General features: G+C 42.1%; 1 protein-coding gene across 7 annotated transcripts in view; it reads left to right on the top strand.

The window, feature by feature from the left end:
• The window catches only part of LOC143787332 (UDP-glucuronosyltransferase 2A2-like), a 312401-nt gene extending 296035 nt beyond the window's left edge, over nucleotides 1-16366 (top strand). For 4 of the 7 annotated variants that reach the window (XM_077275998.1, XM_077276021.1, XM_077276027.1 and 1 more), the window contains exons 3-6: nucleotides 1625-1756; nucleotides 5325-5412; nucleotides 10755-10974; nucleotides 15667-16361. In XM_077275998.1, coding sequence (XP_077132113.1) covers nucleotides 1625-1756; nucleotides 5325-5412; nucleotides 10755-10974; nucleotides 15667-15946 — 720 coding nt within the window. In that variant the 3' untranslated portion in view covers nucleotides 15947-16361. Of the gene's footprint in view, nucleotides 1-1624; nucleotides 1757-5324; nucleotides 5413-10754; nucleotides 10975-15666 lie in introns of all 7 variants that reach the window. The other 3 variants (XM_077275991.1, XM_077275981.1, XM_077276006.1) reach the window with 3 other exon arrangements.
• Nucleotides 16367-18684: the final 2318 nt, after the last annotated feature.

Below are 18684 nucleotides of genomic sequence, written 5' to 3'. Positions count from 1 at the left end.
CAGCCATGATAGAGTTAGAGATAGTGTTGAGCATTCCGATACCGCAAGTATCGGGTATCGGCCGATATTTGCTGTATCGGAATTCCGATACCGAGTTCCGATATTTTTGTGATATCGGAAATCGGAATCGGAAGTTCCCAGTGTATGGTTCCCAGGGTCTGGAGGAGAGGAAACTCTCCTTCAGACCCTGGGATCCATATTCATGTAAAAAATAAAGAATAAAAATAAAAAATATGGATATACTCACCCCTCCGGCGGACCCTGGACCTTAGCGATGTAACCGGCAGCCTCCGTTCCTAAGAATGCAGTGAGTGTAGGACCTGCGATGACGTCGCGGCTTGTGATTGGTCGCGTGAGCGGTCACATGAGCGGTCACGCGACCAATCACAAGCCGCGACGTCATCGAAGGTCCTTCACTCTGCATTCTTAGGAACAGAGGCTGCCGGTTACATCGCTAAGGTCCAGGGTCCGCCGGAGGGGTAAGTATATCCATATTTTTTATTTTTATTCTTTATTTTTTACATGAATATGGATCCCAGGGCCTGAAGGAGAGTTTCCTCTCCTTCAGACCCTGGGAACCATCCAGGATACCTTCCGATATTTGTGTCCCATTGACTTGTATTGGTATCGGGTATCGGTGAGATCCGATATTTTGCCGGTATCGGCCGATCCAATCCGATACCGATACTTTCGAATATCGGAAGGTATCGCTCAACACTAGTTACAGATACTGAAATAATCCTGTAGAATGTAAGCTCGCAAGGGCAGGGTCCTCGCCCCTCTGTATCAGCCTGTAATTGTTAGTTTGCTTACTGTAAGTGATATCTGTAATTTGTATGTAACCCCTTCTCATGTACAGCACCATGGAATCAATGGTGCTATATAAGTAATAATAATAATAATTAACATTGATATGTTTGCACTGGTAGATAAGTAGTAGGTTTCAGATTAATAGGGCACTACCTCATACCAGAATAAATAATATATACCCACATTTGTGTTTTTAATAGTTAGGATCAACTTCTATAGATATTAATTGGATATTATAAATGTCAAGTTTTATCAGCAATTGCTATATGTTTTTCCCCCCTTGGGCAATTTGTAACGGGAATTTATTCACTTCTACATACGGTAGTTTATTTAACACAATTGGTAGTTCATATATTGTTCTTGCACATTGACTGTACTTGTTCTGTGTCGGTTCCTAAAGCCAATATTAGCCTCACAGATTGCAAAGAAAAGTCTGAGGACAACTTTCTAACATACAATGCATTTGTCTAGCAAGACGGCAGGGGAAGGGGTGAAACGAGCTCTGTTAAGTCTTATAAAGAGATTGTTCCCCCAGCTTCTGAAATATCGGCGCTACTAGAGAACAATTCCTATACAGGAAGTAAGGAGGAACATAATACGTGACACCCGTCAATCTCCACCACAGTCACTGTAGAATAAGACACACAGTAGAAAATTGCAATATCGTAATTATGGCTTAGTCTCCGCTATGTTGTAAAAGATAAATATCTTTTTCTACTGCTTAGATTAAAAGGGTGTTTATCTAATAACGCAGACAATGAACATCATTTAAAGGAATATATAATAATAACTTAATGCATTTTCTTCATTGAAGGATATGGAAAAGATTGCAGAAAGCTCAGGAGAACATGGTATTGTTGTATTCTCACTTGGCTCTATGGTGAAAAACCTGACAGATGAAAGAAGTAATGTGATTGCCTCTGCTCTGAGCCAGCTGCCACAAAAGGTAATAATCAATAGTCCTAGTAGAATGGAGCGCCCCCACGCAAGGGCAATGGGGTACTCGATACCGGGTCCTTCAGTTCCCGATGGGGATGTCACGGTGGCCCGACCCGGCCCGTGGCCCTTTGAGGGGTATCCAATAAAAAGGAAAGTTTGTATAATTAATGTTCGTGACGCCACCTGTGGTATTCGGTCAGGGTGACCGACGCTGCTTAGGGGTCCACTGGGGTGATGTTATGGCAGCTAGATGGTATACCTTCCCACAGGTGAACTGTATCCCCAGGGCTTCCCAGAGTGTATATGGTGGATGGTGCGAGGCGCAGTGAATAACGAGGACACAAGGTTGCAGTCTCTTTACCTTTTACTGAAGGCTTCAGTGTCCACAGTCCCGAGCACCGGAACACAGGGTAGGCAGAGTCCGGCCGGTCTGAAGGCAAATCCAGAGTCTCCTTGTCCAGGTGGAATGCAATAGTCTTCCTATGCGCACAGTAACACAGTAGGTCCTCACTTGCTTAAGCTCTAATAAGGTCCTCACTGTTATTACTCTTCTCTCTCTGTTCCCCGTGGTCGGATAGAATAAAACCCGTATGACTGATGACCTGAGGCTTGTTTATAGGGACCCTAGAGATGCCCCAACCCCCACAAGTTGCCACCTGTCTTCTTAGGTATTAAGGTCAGGCAGCCAACTTGGAATTGACTGTCCTGCCAGTCTCTGAAGCAATGGCGTAGAGCACTTTACTCCCTCGGTGTTCTGGCTACCAGAACACGCACCAGAAGGATGCAGTTCTTCTCGTCTACTATCCTTTCTGGTATCCACTTGTTGCTATGCCTTCGTTTCTCACTCACTACAACACGCTTCCTTTCAATGTCTCTTTCTTTGGATGCTGCTGCACGTGGGGCAGGCGCAGCTCCATGGACCCTCGTCCTCCTCAGACCTCAGTCTGGATCTGACCGCAGATCACTCCAGCCAGCTCGGTCTGGAGACCTTTCTCTCTCAGTCTCCAGCCAGGAACTCTCCAACTTTCTAACCAACCCACCAGTTTTACCTATCTGTGAGGAGTGGCCTAATAGATAGAACCTTTGCTCCCCCTGGTGGACTGGAGTGTGAAGTGTGTGGTGTGTTTGTGATACCTGGACAGTAGATCTCCTTTATTGCCTCCAGACGTAATATCACTCCCCCTGGTGGAGCAATAACATTACTGCAGCAACCAGGACTCTGGGGCGCTGCAAGGACCCATAAATGTCACTAAAATGACACTGCTGTCACTAGGGCACTTCAGTTGCAATCAAAATTATTCAACTCCTCTGCAAATTTGGTTTATTTACACCCTTTCTGCTGTTTGCAATAAACAAATGAAACAAAAACAAAGTAAAAAGCACCATACAACTAATATAGCAAAAGTTTCTCCAAATTCATCACAAAATGCCACTTTCACTGACTTCAGTCTGAGAATTATTCAGCCTCTACAAAACAAGAGTCCTTAGTACTTAGAGCTCCTTTGGCTGTTATGATCTGCTGCCAACATGATGCATGGTAAGGCACCAGCTTCTGGCAGCATTTCTGATGAATTTTAGGTGATTGGCAATGGCCTCCAGCTTACAAATATTTGTGTGTTTGCATGCTGGATTCCTTCGGATGTCATCAAAGATATAGATTTCTAAGGGTTAAAATCAGCCAACCATGACAGCCAGTCAAGAATCTTTCTGGACTTCTGATGGAGTTTGAGATAATTTTTCTCTTGTAAAGTTCAATGACACCCAAGCTTCATCTTCCACACAGAAGGCATGATGTTTTCCTCCAGGATTTAAGGTAGTTAATTTGATCCAACTGGTCCTCCACACACTGTGGTTTCCAGTGCCAAAGGAAGCCTGGAGCATCACTGAGTTTCCACCATGTTTCACTGTAGGCAGGGTGTTCTTTCCAGCATATGCTCCATTTTCCCTCCTCCAGACATATCAATTATCCACAGTCCTGAAAACTTTTAATTTTGTTTCACTGCTCCACAAAGCAGGATGCCAAAACTTCTACAGTTTATTTATATGGTTTTGAGCAAATTGGAGTAGACTACTTGTGCATTTGGGTCAGTAGAATTGTAATGTCAAAGAAACAAATTTAAATGCATAAAGACATCTCCGGAGAGGGGACATATCACCAACACATTGAACATATGGGATTAATTATAACTAGGGAAGTGAGAAACTAATTATAACTGCGAAAGTGAGAGCGCGTTGACATTTCAACCTACATTGAAGTAAGGAACCTTCTGCAGTGACCAGGTAATTACAAGAGGAGTACATATTGTTAGTGAACCTAATTTACAATGTGTGTTAGATAATTTTGATTGCTAATATACAATCAAGGCCGAAGGTGTTGGCACCTTTGAAATTGTTCCACAAAATTAAGAATTTCTCCCAGAAAATTATTGCAATTACACGTTTTTTTATGCACATGTTTATTTCCTTTGTATGTATTGGAACAGCACAAAAAAACTGATGAAAAAATGGCAAATCGGGCATAATTTCACATAGAATCCCAAAAATAGGTTGGACAAAATTGTTGCCACACTCTACTTAGTATTTGGTTGCACACCCTTTGCAATAAATAACTGTAATCAACTGCTTCCTATAATCATCAGGAAGCTTCTCACAACTCTCAACTTGATTTTTTTGACCACTCTTTTTTTGCAAATTGTTTCAGATCTCTCATATTCGAAGGGTGACTTTTCACCAAAGCAATTTTAAGATCTCTCCACAGGTGATCAATGAGATTTAGATCTGAACTAATTGCTAGCCATTTCAGAACTCTCCAGCCTTTTGTTTCAGTCCATTCCTGGCTAGTTCTTGAAGTATTTTTGGGGTCATTGTCCTGCTGGAAGATCCATGACCTAGGATGCAAAAGCAGCTTTCTGCCTCTGGGCACTACATTGCAACCCAGAAACCTTTAATAATCTTCAGATTTCATGATGCCTTGCACACAGTCAAGGCACCCAATGACAGAGGCAGCAAAGCAACCCCAAAACATCTTTGAACATCCACCATACTTGACTGTAGGTCTTTGTAGGCCTCATTCCGTTTTCGGTAAACAGTAAAATTATGTGTTTTACCAAAAAGTTCTATCTTGATCTCACCTGTCCTCAAAACACTTTCCCTGAAATATATTGGTTCACTCATGTACATTTTTCAAACTGCAGTCTAGCTTTGGGGTCCTCTTGGGTCTATGGAAATCATAGGATTGATAGACAGATTAATAATAGTAATAAGCAAATGATGAAAAATGGATATGGACAGAGATGCTGCAGGCCATAATAGCATATTTAGGCCATACAGGCTGCTGACAAAAACATTCCGCACTGTGGGTATATTAAAACTTCTGGTGGACACACTTTTTTTTTACCAGTACTTTACTTAGAATGTCGCTATATGCACAGTCACTGATGTGCAGGTTTGAACTTATTACCGTATATCAGTTCATTTGTGACTGCGGTGCAAGAAATAATGCCTGACCCACTTATGATTTTTCACACTGTGCATATATGTACCTAGCTAGTAATTGTTATTGCTAATTTACACAGGTAATCTGGAGATACAGTGGCAACAGACCAGTTACATTAGGGGAGAACACAGTGTTGTATGACTGGATACCACAGAATGATCTCTTGGGTAAGTCTTAAAGAGGTTGTCTGACCCTGAAATACAAGATGTTTTTTTAAGCTAAAGTGTGCTGTATTGTGATATACAACACCCCAGTACATTTTGTATGTTGCTTCTGCCATTTGTTCCTCATGAATTTCACTTCATTCCTTGCACCCACTTTGTTTACCTGTGGCTCTACCAAACTTGACAGCTCCCGATGCTTTATTATCAAACCTCACAGCAACAGCTGGCACCACCCGGCCTCTGTCCAGAACAGCACTCTGGACACTCATTGGTTATCTGTAATATGCTCCTGTCACCACATCACATCCACAGTGGTGATAGAGCTTCACATGTCTCCATATCACATCCACAGAGGTGTTAGAGCATCACATGTCTCCATATCACATCCACAGTGGTGACAGGCCATCACATATCCCCACATCACATCCACAGTGGTGATAGAGCTTCACATATTCCCACATCACATCCACAGTGGTGATAGAGCTTCACATGTTCCCACATTATCCCTGACATAGGAGTACTGTGAGGTGAAGAGTCTATAGCGGAGTACATCAACATATATATCACATTAAATAAATCAGCTGCTGCAAAACCTCAGTCTACAGATATGTGTATATATATATATATACCACATACTACATCTCAGCTGTTGCAGAACTTCAGTCTATAGTGATGTATATGTCTACTAGTGTTGAGCGAACGTGCTCGGATAATGTCTTATTTGAGCACGCTTGGGTGTTATCTGAGCATGTTTGGATTTTATCTGAGCATCTGGGCGTTCTCGTACATTATCTACGAGTCTCTTTGGCAGCGTGATTTGCAGCTGTTAGGCAGGTTTCACAGTTGCGTTGGGCAGAGCTGCGGAGGGCTGCGTAGTTCCTCTGCTAAGCCCCGCCCACTGCTGCACCTCTTCCATTCAGCTCCGCCTACATCGGCATGCGTCCTGTGTACCTATCTTTAACATTGGGTATGCAGGCCATGCGAATGTATGCGGATGCCTCAAGCATGCATCTTTTTGACGCTGCCCCGACCGCAACAAAATGCGACATGTTGCGTATGACACAGTTCAGCACAGCGTCAAAACAATGCATGCGGAGGCATCCGCTTGCATGGCCTGCGTACCCAATGTTAAAGATAGGTATGCAGGACACATGCCGACGTAGGCAAAGCTGAAGGAAGAGGTGCGGCAGTGGGCGGAGCTTAATGGAGGAACTGCGCAGCCTCAGCACATGTGGGGATTGCCTGTTTGTTACGTAATCCTCACATGTGTTGAGGCTAACAGCCACACTTCATGCAGCCGCAGAAACTCAAATATAATGTACAAGCATGCCCAGATGCTTGGATAACACCCGAGAATGCTTGGATAAGATGTTATTCGAGCATGTTCGCTCATCACTAATATCTACATATATACCACAAAAGACACCTCAGCTGCTGCAGAACCTCAGTCTATAGTCACATGTGTATGGATGAGTCTGTGGATGGATGACGGAGGGAGGGATGGATGAGGGAGTGAGGGAGGGATGGATGAATGGATGAGGGAGGAATGGATAGCTGGATGGACGAGAGAGGGATCAATGTTTAATGGGTGGATGAGGGATGGATCAATGGATGAGAGAGGGATTGATGGATAAGGTGTAAGAGGAAGAACAAGATCGGGTATACCTTTCTCACACCGGTTCCGGATCTACCGTGACTGTCACCAATGTTGCGGGGGGGGAAGACATTCAGACAAGGACCGCCCTTGCATGTGACTGCGGTAGGCGGGGCCATGTTGAAAAGCGCTGCATGCAGGAAAAGAGACAGAGTCTAGGTGGGAAAGCTAAGCGGGCAGTTTGGTGCAGTGTCGGCTGTGAAAGCAGAGCATCCGTTGAGCGCAGGCTGACTTGAAAGATCCCCTGCGTACTGGCTCACTGTAGGTGGACGACAGACTGTCGCTTCTCTGCCAGGAGGTGGCTCACAGTTGAAACCAGAGACTGTAACTTGCGCACAAGTATCCAAGTATCTGTATACACCGCGGAGCAAAGCCTTGTTCCGGCGGTTCGTCGTACTCGACTAAGCACAGTGTTTGGCGTTCATGAGAGCAGGAACTCCCCGCACCTTCCAAAGACTATTCACCCACTCCATGGATTAGGACTCCGTCCTCTACAGACACCTCCGAGACGTCACATGCCGCTGTTGTCGGTGCCACCGTTGGAGACCGAGACGCTGTAATCAAGAAGATTACAGAAAGAAAAAGGAGGTAGCGGGCACCGCACAAATATATAAAACCAGGGATCAACCATATGCATATAAAAAGATTAAAACATAAACAAGAAAAAAGATATGCATAACAATGGGATCAACCATAGCTAATACATTTTATTACATGTATCAATACATAAAGGCAAGAAGAAACACATGATTTAAAAACATTTAAAAGCCCACATGGCAAAACAACATTGAACTCAGTCCTCCCCAAGTAGTAAAAATTCATTGACAATAATTCAAAAATTGCACATGCACTGGATCATGGGTGCAGGTATTAATATCCCTGATCAGGTGTAAAATACCACTCACAAACCCTAATAGTATGCAGTTCCAATATGCTGCCAGCTAGACCTGTGGATACCAAACAATAATAAATACTAGTTAACACAAGAAATGTACTAGACATATTGACCACAGTATCTATTCAATGTTTAAGCATGTCCGTGATGGCCCTAACCATCCTAAAGGTATATACCTGTTGCCGATTAAGAGGTCTCCTCACTGAGAAGGGAGGGGGAATAACCCAGAAGATCCAGATGGTCATGGAGGAATCAATGAGCCATTGCTAAGCAGGGTGGATTGATTTAAATCACGCCGATTTAAATCATGATTTAAATCACGATTTAAATCAAAAGATTTTTTTCTATTTAAATCGGATCGATTTAAATCATGATTTTAATCATGATTTAAATCACTGATTTAAATCAAAAGGTTTTTTTAATATAAATCACGATTAAAATGAGAAGTGAGAGCAGTGCGCATGTGCGCCCATAGTTACACGGACGAAACTAGGGGCAACGATCTAACGCCAGGGTGAGGGGGGGACCCCAAAGTAAGTAAAAATCTTTTTTGTTTTACTATATGGCAATAGGTAGGTGTTTAAAAGCAGCATGTCTTAATTGTATAAACTATTAATAGCCTCCACATTTTGTTCATACTGCCCCTTCTAGCTTGGTTTCACTTTTGGTTTAGTTTCTTTTTCCATTCAGTTGACATGCCCAAACTTGTTGGATAGTCAGCATCCTACAGAAACCTCTGGAAGAGCATGGCATTGTGAATGTTACACATATACAGCCTTTATTCTACTGAGTTAAACAACTCAGCTTTATCTCATGATGGAAGAACCTTTGGATGGTAAAATATTTTCCTCAAAAAGCAGTTTATTGAAAAAAATCCGATTTAAATCAAAAAAATCCGATTTAAATGAAAAAAAAATCCGATTTTTTTGATTTTTTTAAAACAACATTGATTTTTATCCACCCTGTTGCTAAGTGCAGCCCCTGGGGGTCTCAGCCTAGCTGGCAGCAGTTTTAATGCCTTCAGTGTGAATGTACAATTTTCATAGTCATGAAAATACAGAAAAATCTTTAAATGAGGTGTGTCCAAACTTTTGGTCTGTACTGTATATGGGTGCGTGCGATCCAAATTCAGCATGCAATCAAAGCATGCGATTTTTTTTTCCTGTTCAATCATGATTCGATTGGAGCAGGAAAAAACACAATTCATAAGAAAACAATAGGATTAGATTGATATGAATGCAATCCAATTCTTAATCGTATTGCATTCGTCCAATTTAATGGCAAGTGGGAGGGAGACCTTAGTGTGATACATAGGACACCATGCAGGATGCTAACAGGGAGTATATTACAAACTGTCAGCATTCTGCATCCTAGGTACACGCACAAATTATACAGAAAGCCTGAACTCCCCTTTAAAAACACATGTTACCAAGGTATTAAATGAGGATCAATCAATCAAATGATTGGGCTGATAGTTTTCCAAGTTTTTTTATTTTAGCATTATTCTTTAAATAGTATTATTTAACAAACAGAAGAAAACAAACAGAAGAAACAAACAGTTCATATAGCACTGCAAATCTGCCCGCTCAGGTCAGTGTCTTAGCAAATACACACTGGAGGCCTCCATGCCTCCAGCCACAGACTATGTGCCAAACAACAGCCTCCATTATATAGGCTATAACCACACCCAGAGGCGAGGTATGTAGGTGGCCAGACCCGCCCATCTCTCACAGCTACCCACAACCCGGTCCCAGGTGCACCAAACAAACCTCTTAGTGATTGCGTGCACTAAAGAAACTACTCTGGGTTACATCACAGAGAGCAGCTATCTCTGTGACACTTACCTCCCATCGAGTACGCGGCCACTAGTCTCCTTACAATACATACACCATTACTTTCCACTTCCCTGAATGGATGAGGGGGACAGATATAAGGGCTGATTCATGAGTTCAGCAAGGTATGTTGCCAAGGCGTCTTCACCATCAGAAGTGGAAAAAGTGATCCAGGGAGCAGGTCTACCTAGGGCACCCCTAGCATTAGGGACAGGGAAGAAGCCCCTGGCCCTGGGTATTCTGACGACAGAGTTGTGTCATTTTGTCAGCTAGCTCCCATAGCCAAGCAATCACACACTGCCCACATGACATTAGTAGACTTAAAGCCCCCATACATTTCAATAGTACCATCTAGCTAATGTGTACGAGAGCCTCCTGACTCTTCTCCAATGGGTGATGTTGATATGAGATGGATCAGGTAGTTGGAATGTTGTCATATGATCTTTTTTGTTTTTTGGGGGGGAGAATGACATGAACATTTAACTGAACAGAGCAGTAATTTGTACCAGTGAGTCCAGATAGATCGTTGTCCGTCAAATGCATGCTTGACCAACAGCTATCTTGTGTGTATTGTTAGTTTTAGGTTCCTATTTTCCAAGCCAGGTATCAAAGATTTATCAAGCAGAGGAGGGTGATCTACAGTAAATTTAATAGTGAAATGCATACATTTATTGTTTTAGCTCTTTTGATCTTGTGGAATAGCCACTTAGAGGTGGTGAAATAGTTGTTGGCTGAACAAGCACACTATTACATGTATATGGGAGGCTTTACATTTTGTAAATCATAGTTTCTGGTTTAATAGTTATGTGTCTCCATAGTAATCCTTTATTACGTTTTATGTAGTATATCATATGTGTAGAAAATATAGTTCCCTTGAATATTACTACTATATAATCACCAATTAATTGCTCTAACAATCATATACTATTGAAACAGTATCACCATTTAAAATGTCCTTTTTTAGGTCATCCAAAGACCAAAGCATTTATTACTCATGGAGGAACTAATGGAATTTATGAAGCCATCTATCATGGAGTCCCTATGGTGGGAATTCCACTATTTGCCGATCAGCCAGATAATATTATTCATATGAAGACCAAAGGCATGGCTGTGATGCTAGACATCAACAAGATGCAGAGTCAAGACTTAGTGGATGCAGTTAACACTGTTATTAATGACCCGAGGTAAGAGTTTTATTAGAAAGTATTAGATTAAAATATTCTGAAAAAATATGATTCATTAAACATACTAGCATGAGTAAACCAATTAAGATTTAAGTCATAGGACCACAGTCACAGAAATAAGATCTATCCCGAAAATAACCCTAGCATGATTTTACAGGATTTTTGCAGTATGCTTAAAATATAAGCCCTACTCCAAAAATAAACCCTCAGGACCGGTGTTGTGTGCGAGAAAACTGGTCAATTTCCCAGGGACCAAAAAAGAAAAGAATGTCCAGCTTCACCGAATCCGTAAAAAAGAGTTTTCTTTATTCACAAACTTTTAGGGTATGTGCACACGTCCGGATTTCTTGCAGAAATTTCCTGAAGAAAACCGGAAATTTTCTGCAAGAAATCCGCATTTTTTTTTTGCGTTTTTTTTAGCATTCTGCAAGCGTAATTAGCTTGCAGAATGCTAAAGTTTTCCAAGCGATCTGTAGCATTGCTTGGAAAACTGACTGACAGGTTGGTCACACTTGTCAAACATAGCGTTTGACAAGTGTGACCAACTTTTTACTATAGATGCTGCTTTTGCAGCATCTATAGTAAAAGATAGAATGTTTAAAAATAATAAAAAAAATAAAAAAAATGCTTATACTCACCCGCAGACAGCTGATCTCCTCACCGGCGTCCGTTCCGTATAGATGGTGTGTGCGCGCAGGACCTTCCATGACGTCGCGGTCACGTGAGCGGTCACATGACCGGTCTCGACCAATCACAAGACGGCGACATCATCGGCAGGTCCTTCACCGCACACCAGCTACAGGAACCGAAGCGGCAGCATGCAGCTGAGAGGCGGGAAGACATCGAAGGTGAGTATAGGACTATTTTTTATTTTAATTCTTATTTTTTGACCAATATGGTGCCCAGTCCGTGGAGGAGTCTCCTCTCCTCCACCCTGGGTACCAACCGCACATAATCTGCTTACTTCCCGCATGGTGGACACAGCCCCGTGCAGGAAGTAAGCAGATCAATGGACTCCTAGGTGTGCGGAATCCCCTGCAATTCCGCATTTTAATGAACATGTTGCTTTTTTTTCCGCAATGCGATTTTTTCGCGGAAAAAAAGGCTACATTTGCACAAAAAATGCGGAATACACTGAAAATAATGGGAGGCATATGTTAGCGTTTTTGTCGCGTTTTTATCACGTTTTTATAGCGAAAAAACGCAAAAAACCCCGCGAAAAATACTGAACGTGTGCACATGGCCTTAAGCATAGAGGATACAGACTTCAGCACAAGCCATATGGGTAAGAATCTCAATGCGTTTCTGGAGACTAAGCTCCCTTAATCATGACATTCCAAAAGACTGTACTAATCCCTGCCCGCAATGATCTGATAACATCATGCAGCCTAACTTACCGTAACTTCTTGTGTTCTCTTTTGTTTTTTTCCTGAAGCATACCATCATATCTTATAATAGTTGTTGGTTCTTTCTTCTTTTTTGTTAATAAACAAACCTCACTAATAAGCTTGGCATATGGCAAAATAAATAATAACAATTGTCATTTTAGTGCCATAAGCACATTTGTTGCGTTTTTTGCCTGCAATTGTAATTACTCATGAATATTTTGCTTTTTGGTACTGGGTGTTCCCTTTTTTTGCAATTTATACTTGTTGTTGTCATGTTCAATGTTCAAAGTATTTAGTTATTAATAACTGTAGCTATAATTGTTCAATTCTTAATAATAATTTTTATTTATGTATCTTTTATATAGATTTCATTGTATAAATCTTTTTAATCTGTATAATCATTGGTAATATTTTTGCTTTGTTATATATGTATATTGTTCAAATTGATTACCATGCTATGAACTTTTTATGTCTGTTCATCTTACGCCCACTTTTCAAATTAATTATGTTAATCATTTACCCCACCGGTATGTTTTCCGGTTTAGGGCTATTTAAGTGGGACACATGGGTCTTTTGGAATGTCATGATTAGGGGAGCTTAGTCTCCAGAAACGCGTTGAGATTCTTACCCATATGGCTTGTGCTGAAGTCTGTATCCTCCATGTTTAAAGTTTGTGAATAAAGAAAACTCTTTTTTACGGACTCGGTGAAGCTGGACATTCTTTTCTTTTTTGGACTCTATACGCCTGAACACAGCGGGTCCGTGCTCCCGAGGATTGGTTTATGCATCACGGGTGAGCTGGTTTATATTCCCAATTTCCCAGGGACCCCAACATTTCTATTCTGAAATAAACACTACTTTAAGGACCTTTGGCAACATCACAGACATGTAACTGCAGCGCCCCAGAGTCCTGGTCATTGCAGTAATGTTATTCTTCCACCAGGGGGAGTGATATTACGTCTGAAGGCAATAAAGGAGATCTTCTGTCCAGGTATCACAACCACACACAACACAGTTCACACTCCAGCCACCAGGGGGAGCAAAGGTTCTATTTACTAGGCCACTCCTCACAGTTAGGTAAAACTGGTAGTTGGAGGGAAAGTTAGAGAGTTCCTGGCTGGGGACCGAGACGGAAAGGTCGAGCTGGCTGGAGTGATCTCCAGTCAGATCCAGACTGCGGTCTGAGGAGGACGAGGGTCCACAGAGCTGCGCCTGCCCCACGTGCGGCAGCATCCTAAGAAAGAGATATAGAAGAGAAGTGTATTGCAGTGAGTGAGAAACGAAGGCATAGCAACAAGTGGATACCAGAGAGGAGAGTGGCCGAGAGAAGCTGCATCCTTCTGGTGCGCGATCCGGTAGCCGGAATACCGAGGGAGTAAGTGCTCTATGCCTTGCTTCAGAGACCGGCAGGGCAGGTGATTCCAAGTTGCCTGTCCACCCTTTATACACAGGAGGCAAGGTGGCAACCTTAAAGAGGCCGGGGCGTGCTAGAGTCCCTAACCAAAGTCTCAAGTCACTGGTCATACGTGTTTTGTTCTATCCGACCACGGGGAACAGTGAGAGGAGTAATAACGGTAAGGACCTTATTGGAGCTTATGCAAGTAAGGACCTACTGTGTTACTGTGCGCATAGGAAGGCTATTGAATTCCACCTGGACAAGGAGACTCTGGATTTGCCTTCGGACCGGCCGGACTCTGCCTGCCCTGTGGTCCGTACCCTGGACTGTGGACACTGAAGCCTTCAGTAAAGGTAAAGAGACTGCAACCTTGTGTCCTCGTTCTTCACTGCGCCTCACACCATTCACCATCTACACTCTGGGGAGCCCTGGGGACATACTTCACCTTTGGGAAGGTATACCATCAAGCTGCCATAACATCACCCCAGCGGACCCCTAAGCAGCGTCGGTCACCCTGAACGAATACCACAGGTGGCGTCACGAACACTTCCCCTTTAAAGACCTTTCCCATAAGAACTATTCCTTTTACTGGACACCCCTGAGGGCCACGGATCGGGTCAACCACTGTGACATCCCCACTGAGAACCGAAGGGCCCGGCCCCGAGTACCCCACGGTCCTATGGGGGCGCTCCATAACCATGGTGTAACCAAATGAGGTTTAACTGCAGAAAACTAGAGGAACTAAAGAGGAAACTGGCTGGTGCAGTGTGTGTATTTACAAGTGTTTGTGCAGCGTGTGTGTGTATACATGTGTATGTGCAGTGTGTGTGTGATGACATAATTATATTTGAATACATTCAGTTTTTTTGTTCATGAAGAAGTGTGGATTGTTGTTCATGGAAAAAAATAAGACATCTCCTAAAAATAAATCCTAACCCATCTATCTGAACAAAAAATAATACAAGACCTGTTTTATTTTCGGTGAAACACTGTAGTGGGGTAATTAGGGTCAAACCTCAATCTTGAAAAAAATTTGTTCTTCACCTTGAAATCTGCTCAAGAAGGTTTGCAATATGGGTTATAGGTAATGTAACAGGCTAGACAGCATCAATAAGCATAGTCAAAGAAACAGGTTGAGTCCGGACTAAGTTAATGACCATTGATTTTGCCATATACAGGCCAATTGGCAGTCATATAATGACCTTTTTTGACATGCCAACCATTAATTCCGTGAACATAGAACAATTGGTAACATACATTTTCTGTGCCCATCTCCTATTTACACAGGGTGGTGTGTGCCAATACAATTTTAATGCCAGCATGAACAATCCAATCACCTGATGAGCGAGCGTTCTGACCGTTTGTTGGGTGATTGACAGCATGTTAACACGAGCTGAATCAGACAAATGAGCTTTCTAAGGAAAGCTTGTTCTCGATTACAGACTTGTCCAAATGGTCTTATAAGAACTAAAAGAACCTTATTGCTTAGGAAAGGCTGTGAAATCAGAGGCAAGTATATTATTCCAAAATCAGAGGCAATAGGCAAGACTAAAAATATTAGCGATTAGATTTACAGTATGTCTATAAAGGATTTGTCTGACTTGCAGAGCTTTTTATAAGAAAGTGGTTAAAGATGTTGAGATCATTGGGACAATTAAAACAATACTTGCGTAGGTATATAATGGAGGTGATTTATGCAATATAAATGTTACACAGTGTTAAAGGTTTTTTCTTAGTCTGGAAGAAATTACTGAATGGAAAAAATGGTATAAGGTAACAAAAAAAATATACTCCAGAAAATCCACTGCCACTCTAGTAGTTTCTATTGGTATTTGTTTACCGTGATGTTTTGTAACGGAAAAGGAGCCAAAAAAAACTTAACTCTTTTTCCAACATTTTATCTTTTAGTTATAAAGAAAATGCCATGCGGATATCACAAATACATCATGACCAGCCACTTAAACCACTAGATAGAGCTGTTTTTTGGATAGAATTTGTTATGCGTCACAAAGGAGCAAAGCATTTGCGTCCAGCTTCTCATGAACTAACCTGGTACCAGTACCACCTCCTGGATGTCATCGGTTTCCTACTTATCTGCCTTTTCGTTATGCTCTACGTTACAATGAAAATATTCTCAATTTGCTGCAGAAAATGCCGTCCTGCCAGGAGGAAACAGAAAAAACATTAGCAATATTCATTTTGCTGTGCCGGTTATTGGTGCCAGTTATGTGTACAATCATTTCTCTTTTAAAGCAATGCTACCAAAATCAACTCTCCAGAGGCTACAGTGTCCCTATGAGATTCATGACATTACATGCTGTTAACAAATTGACAATTTATCTCATTTTATTAGTTACAGTTTGATGTCAGAACTTGCAGATTTGCTGTTGTAAATTTTCAGTAGTGCTAAAAACTTATATTAAAAGATTAGGAAATTACGGCAATCTTTGGTGGTTTTAGAATTAAGAAGATGCAAACAAATAGGACAGTAGGAAACACCATTTTAACTGTTCTCCACTTATCGCAACCATTGTACTATGATTTTAACTTCAAATAACTATATTGAAGAAACAATAAAAGCAAAGACGCATAGTACACTTCCTTTGTTATCAGGAGCTATAACTGAATAAGATATCAAATTACTGAATTTAAAGCTAGGGTCAGACGTCCGTAGATTCCCTCATCCGAGATAATTGGACCAATTATGCAAATACCACTCTTATCAAACTCAAATGAGAGTGTTGGAGCACACTGTGAGGAGAAGATGGAAAACAAAATGTCTCATCTTCTGCTTTCAGTCAGATTGCGGAAATGTCATGTAAGTGCAGTCCGATTATTTCCGTGCACTTATTGACGTGCGTAGCTCAGACATTCTGCGATTTTCTCCTAAGACCGGCTTGGTCCAAGGAAGAAATCGGACATGTGTACGGCCCCATTGAATAATATTGGTCCGAGTGCGATCCAATGTTTTGTTAGATCGCACTCCGAACAAAAATACAGTCGTACTTCCTACACAGTTCTAAGTTAATATATAATCTCTGAAGGCCGCCATACACATTAAAGTCATCTGAGCCTTTCAATTTCAGCAGGAGGGGCAAAAATTTTAATGTTTATGGGGGTCTCCCGCTTGTCAACCCCTGACAATTGATGACAGGGGGAACAAAGATCCGGCCATTGGAATTTCAACAGCTGATTGTTTTGTTCATTGGGAAGATAGCCGCTGCCAGAGGAGTCTGGCAGCATTTTTTTTCATAAAGACCACAGGAACACTCAGTTGAGGCAATCGTTTATGTGTAAGGATGAATCGAATAGATAAATGTTTGTTAAATGATCAGTCGGCCAATGCTATCCTAATGTATATTACAGTCCTTCTTTCCCAAGCAAACTTCATACACAGAAGAGGCACAATCCTACCATGTGTCGGTATTCCCTTCAGCTCTAGCTCCAGATGATTCCAGCACCATGTATGCAGACCCCAACTTGCCTCTCTCTTATCTACACACATCGTAGCTGGTCACTCACTAACTCCAGCACCCAAGACTTTGCTTCATTTAGCAGACTGACACACCTAGTGAACACAGGCCCTGGTTCTTAGTTAAAGCTAGTAAGGTGCATTTATCCAAGACCTGCAGTGTGAGGGTAGGTGCACACAGTCAGTAATCGGCAGCGCTTTGGACGCATCACAAGTCCGCTGCATCCAAAGCGCTGCCGGCTTTTGAACACAGATGATTCTGCATGTGTTCTTTGAACCATGTGGAATCACCACGTCCAACATTGTATGCGTGTGATTTATCTCGTGGAGACTCGCATTTCCGCAAGATACATTGACATGCTGCAGTCTGGAAAGACGCGCCACATGTCCTTCTCCGCAGGTGAGCCACGGGCGTCGGTGCACACATAGTGGACATGGGATTTCTTGAAATCTCATCCACTATGCTATAACATCTGGACGCTGAGGGTTGGACGCTGTGGATGTACGCAGCATCCAACCCGCAGCATTCACTGATCATGTACATATACCCTTAGGGTTTAACGCTAACCTACCTAGCTTTGCTATTGTCGTTATAACGATTTGCCAGACTATTATACAGAGTGTTTAGCCAATGACTATCTTCATGGTAATAAAATATAGTTCACATCTTATAATGTGCAATGAATGCACTTCAACAATAGCACAACATATGGGTAAAAAAGTGCATTTAACATAATTAATTTGCAGTGTGTGCAAGAAGTGTGTGCAAGAGTAAAACAGAAGTACACATATATTTTACCTTTATGTATGAAAGGCTTGTTAATGGAGGTGAGCGAATATTTCAATGTACAGTTCGGATTACGATCACTGAATTTGCAATATTCGCCGATTAATTTGTCGAATATTCGCCAAACATAACCGAACACCATGTCAGTGTAGGCAAAAACAAACGCATGCACACAACAACCTTATAACATCCCCAAATGCCGCCAAAACACATCAAATGAGGGACAGACACCAGGAAAGTGGCCTTAATTCACCCACAGTACAAATTGTAGCATGGCACTGCAGCAATCAGTCAGGCATGAGGTATCGGGTTCTGGGACAGCATTTACAGCTTTCAATTGAATGTCAGAGTAAGGCTATGTGCACACATTGCGGATTTGCCCGTGGATCTGCAGCAGTTTTCCATGCGTTTTACAGTAGCATGTTAACCTATGGAAAACTAAATCCGCTTTGCACATGCTGCGGAAAATACCGCACGGATTCACAGGGTTGTTTTTCCCGCAGCATGTCAATTCTTTTGGCGGATCTACAGCATTTATGCATCCATAGACTTGCATTGAGTCAGGCACATTCGCAACAAAACCGCAGATGTTAAAAAGATCTGCGGTTTAGCTGTGGGTGAAACGCTGCTGATTGGGAGGAGGGAGTGTGTGGGCAGAGTGTGGGCG

The sequence above is a fragment of the Ranitomeya variabilis genome, chromosome 1, assembly GCF_051348905.1.
Source record: "Ranitomeya variabilis isolate aRanVar5 chromosome 1, aRanVar5.hap1, whole genome shotgun sequence".
NCBI classification, from domain to species: Eukaryota; Metazoa; Chordata; class Amphibia; order Anura; family Dendrobatidae; genus Ranitomeya; species Ranitomeya variabilis.
This window is presented reverse-complemented; position numbering and strand designations above follow the sequence as displayed.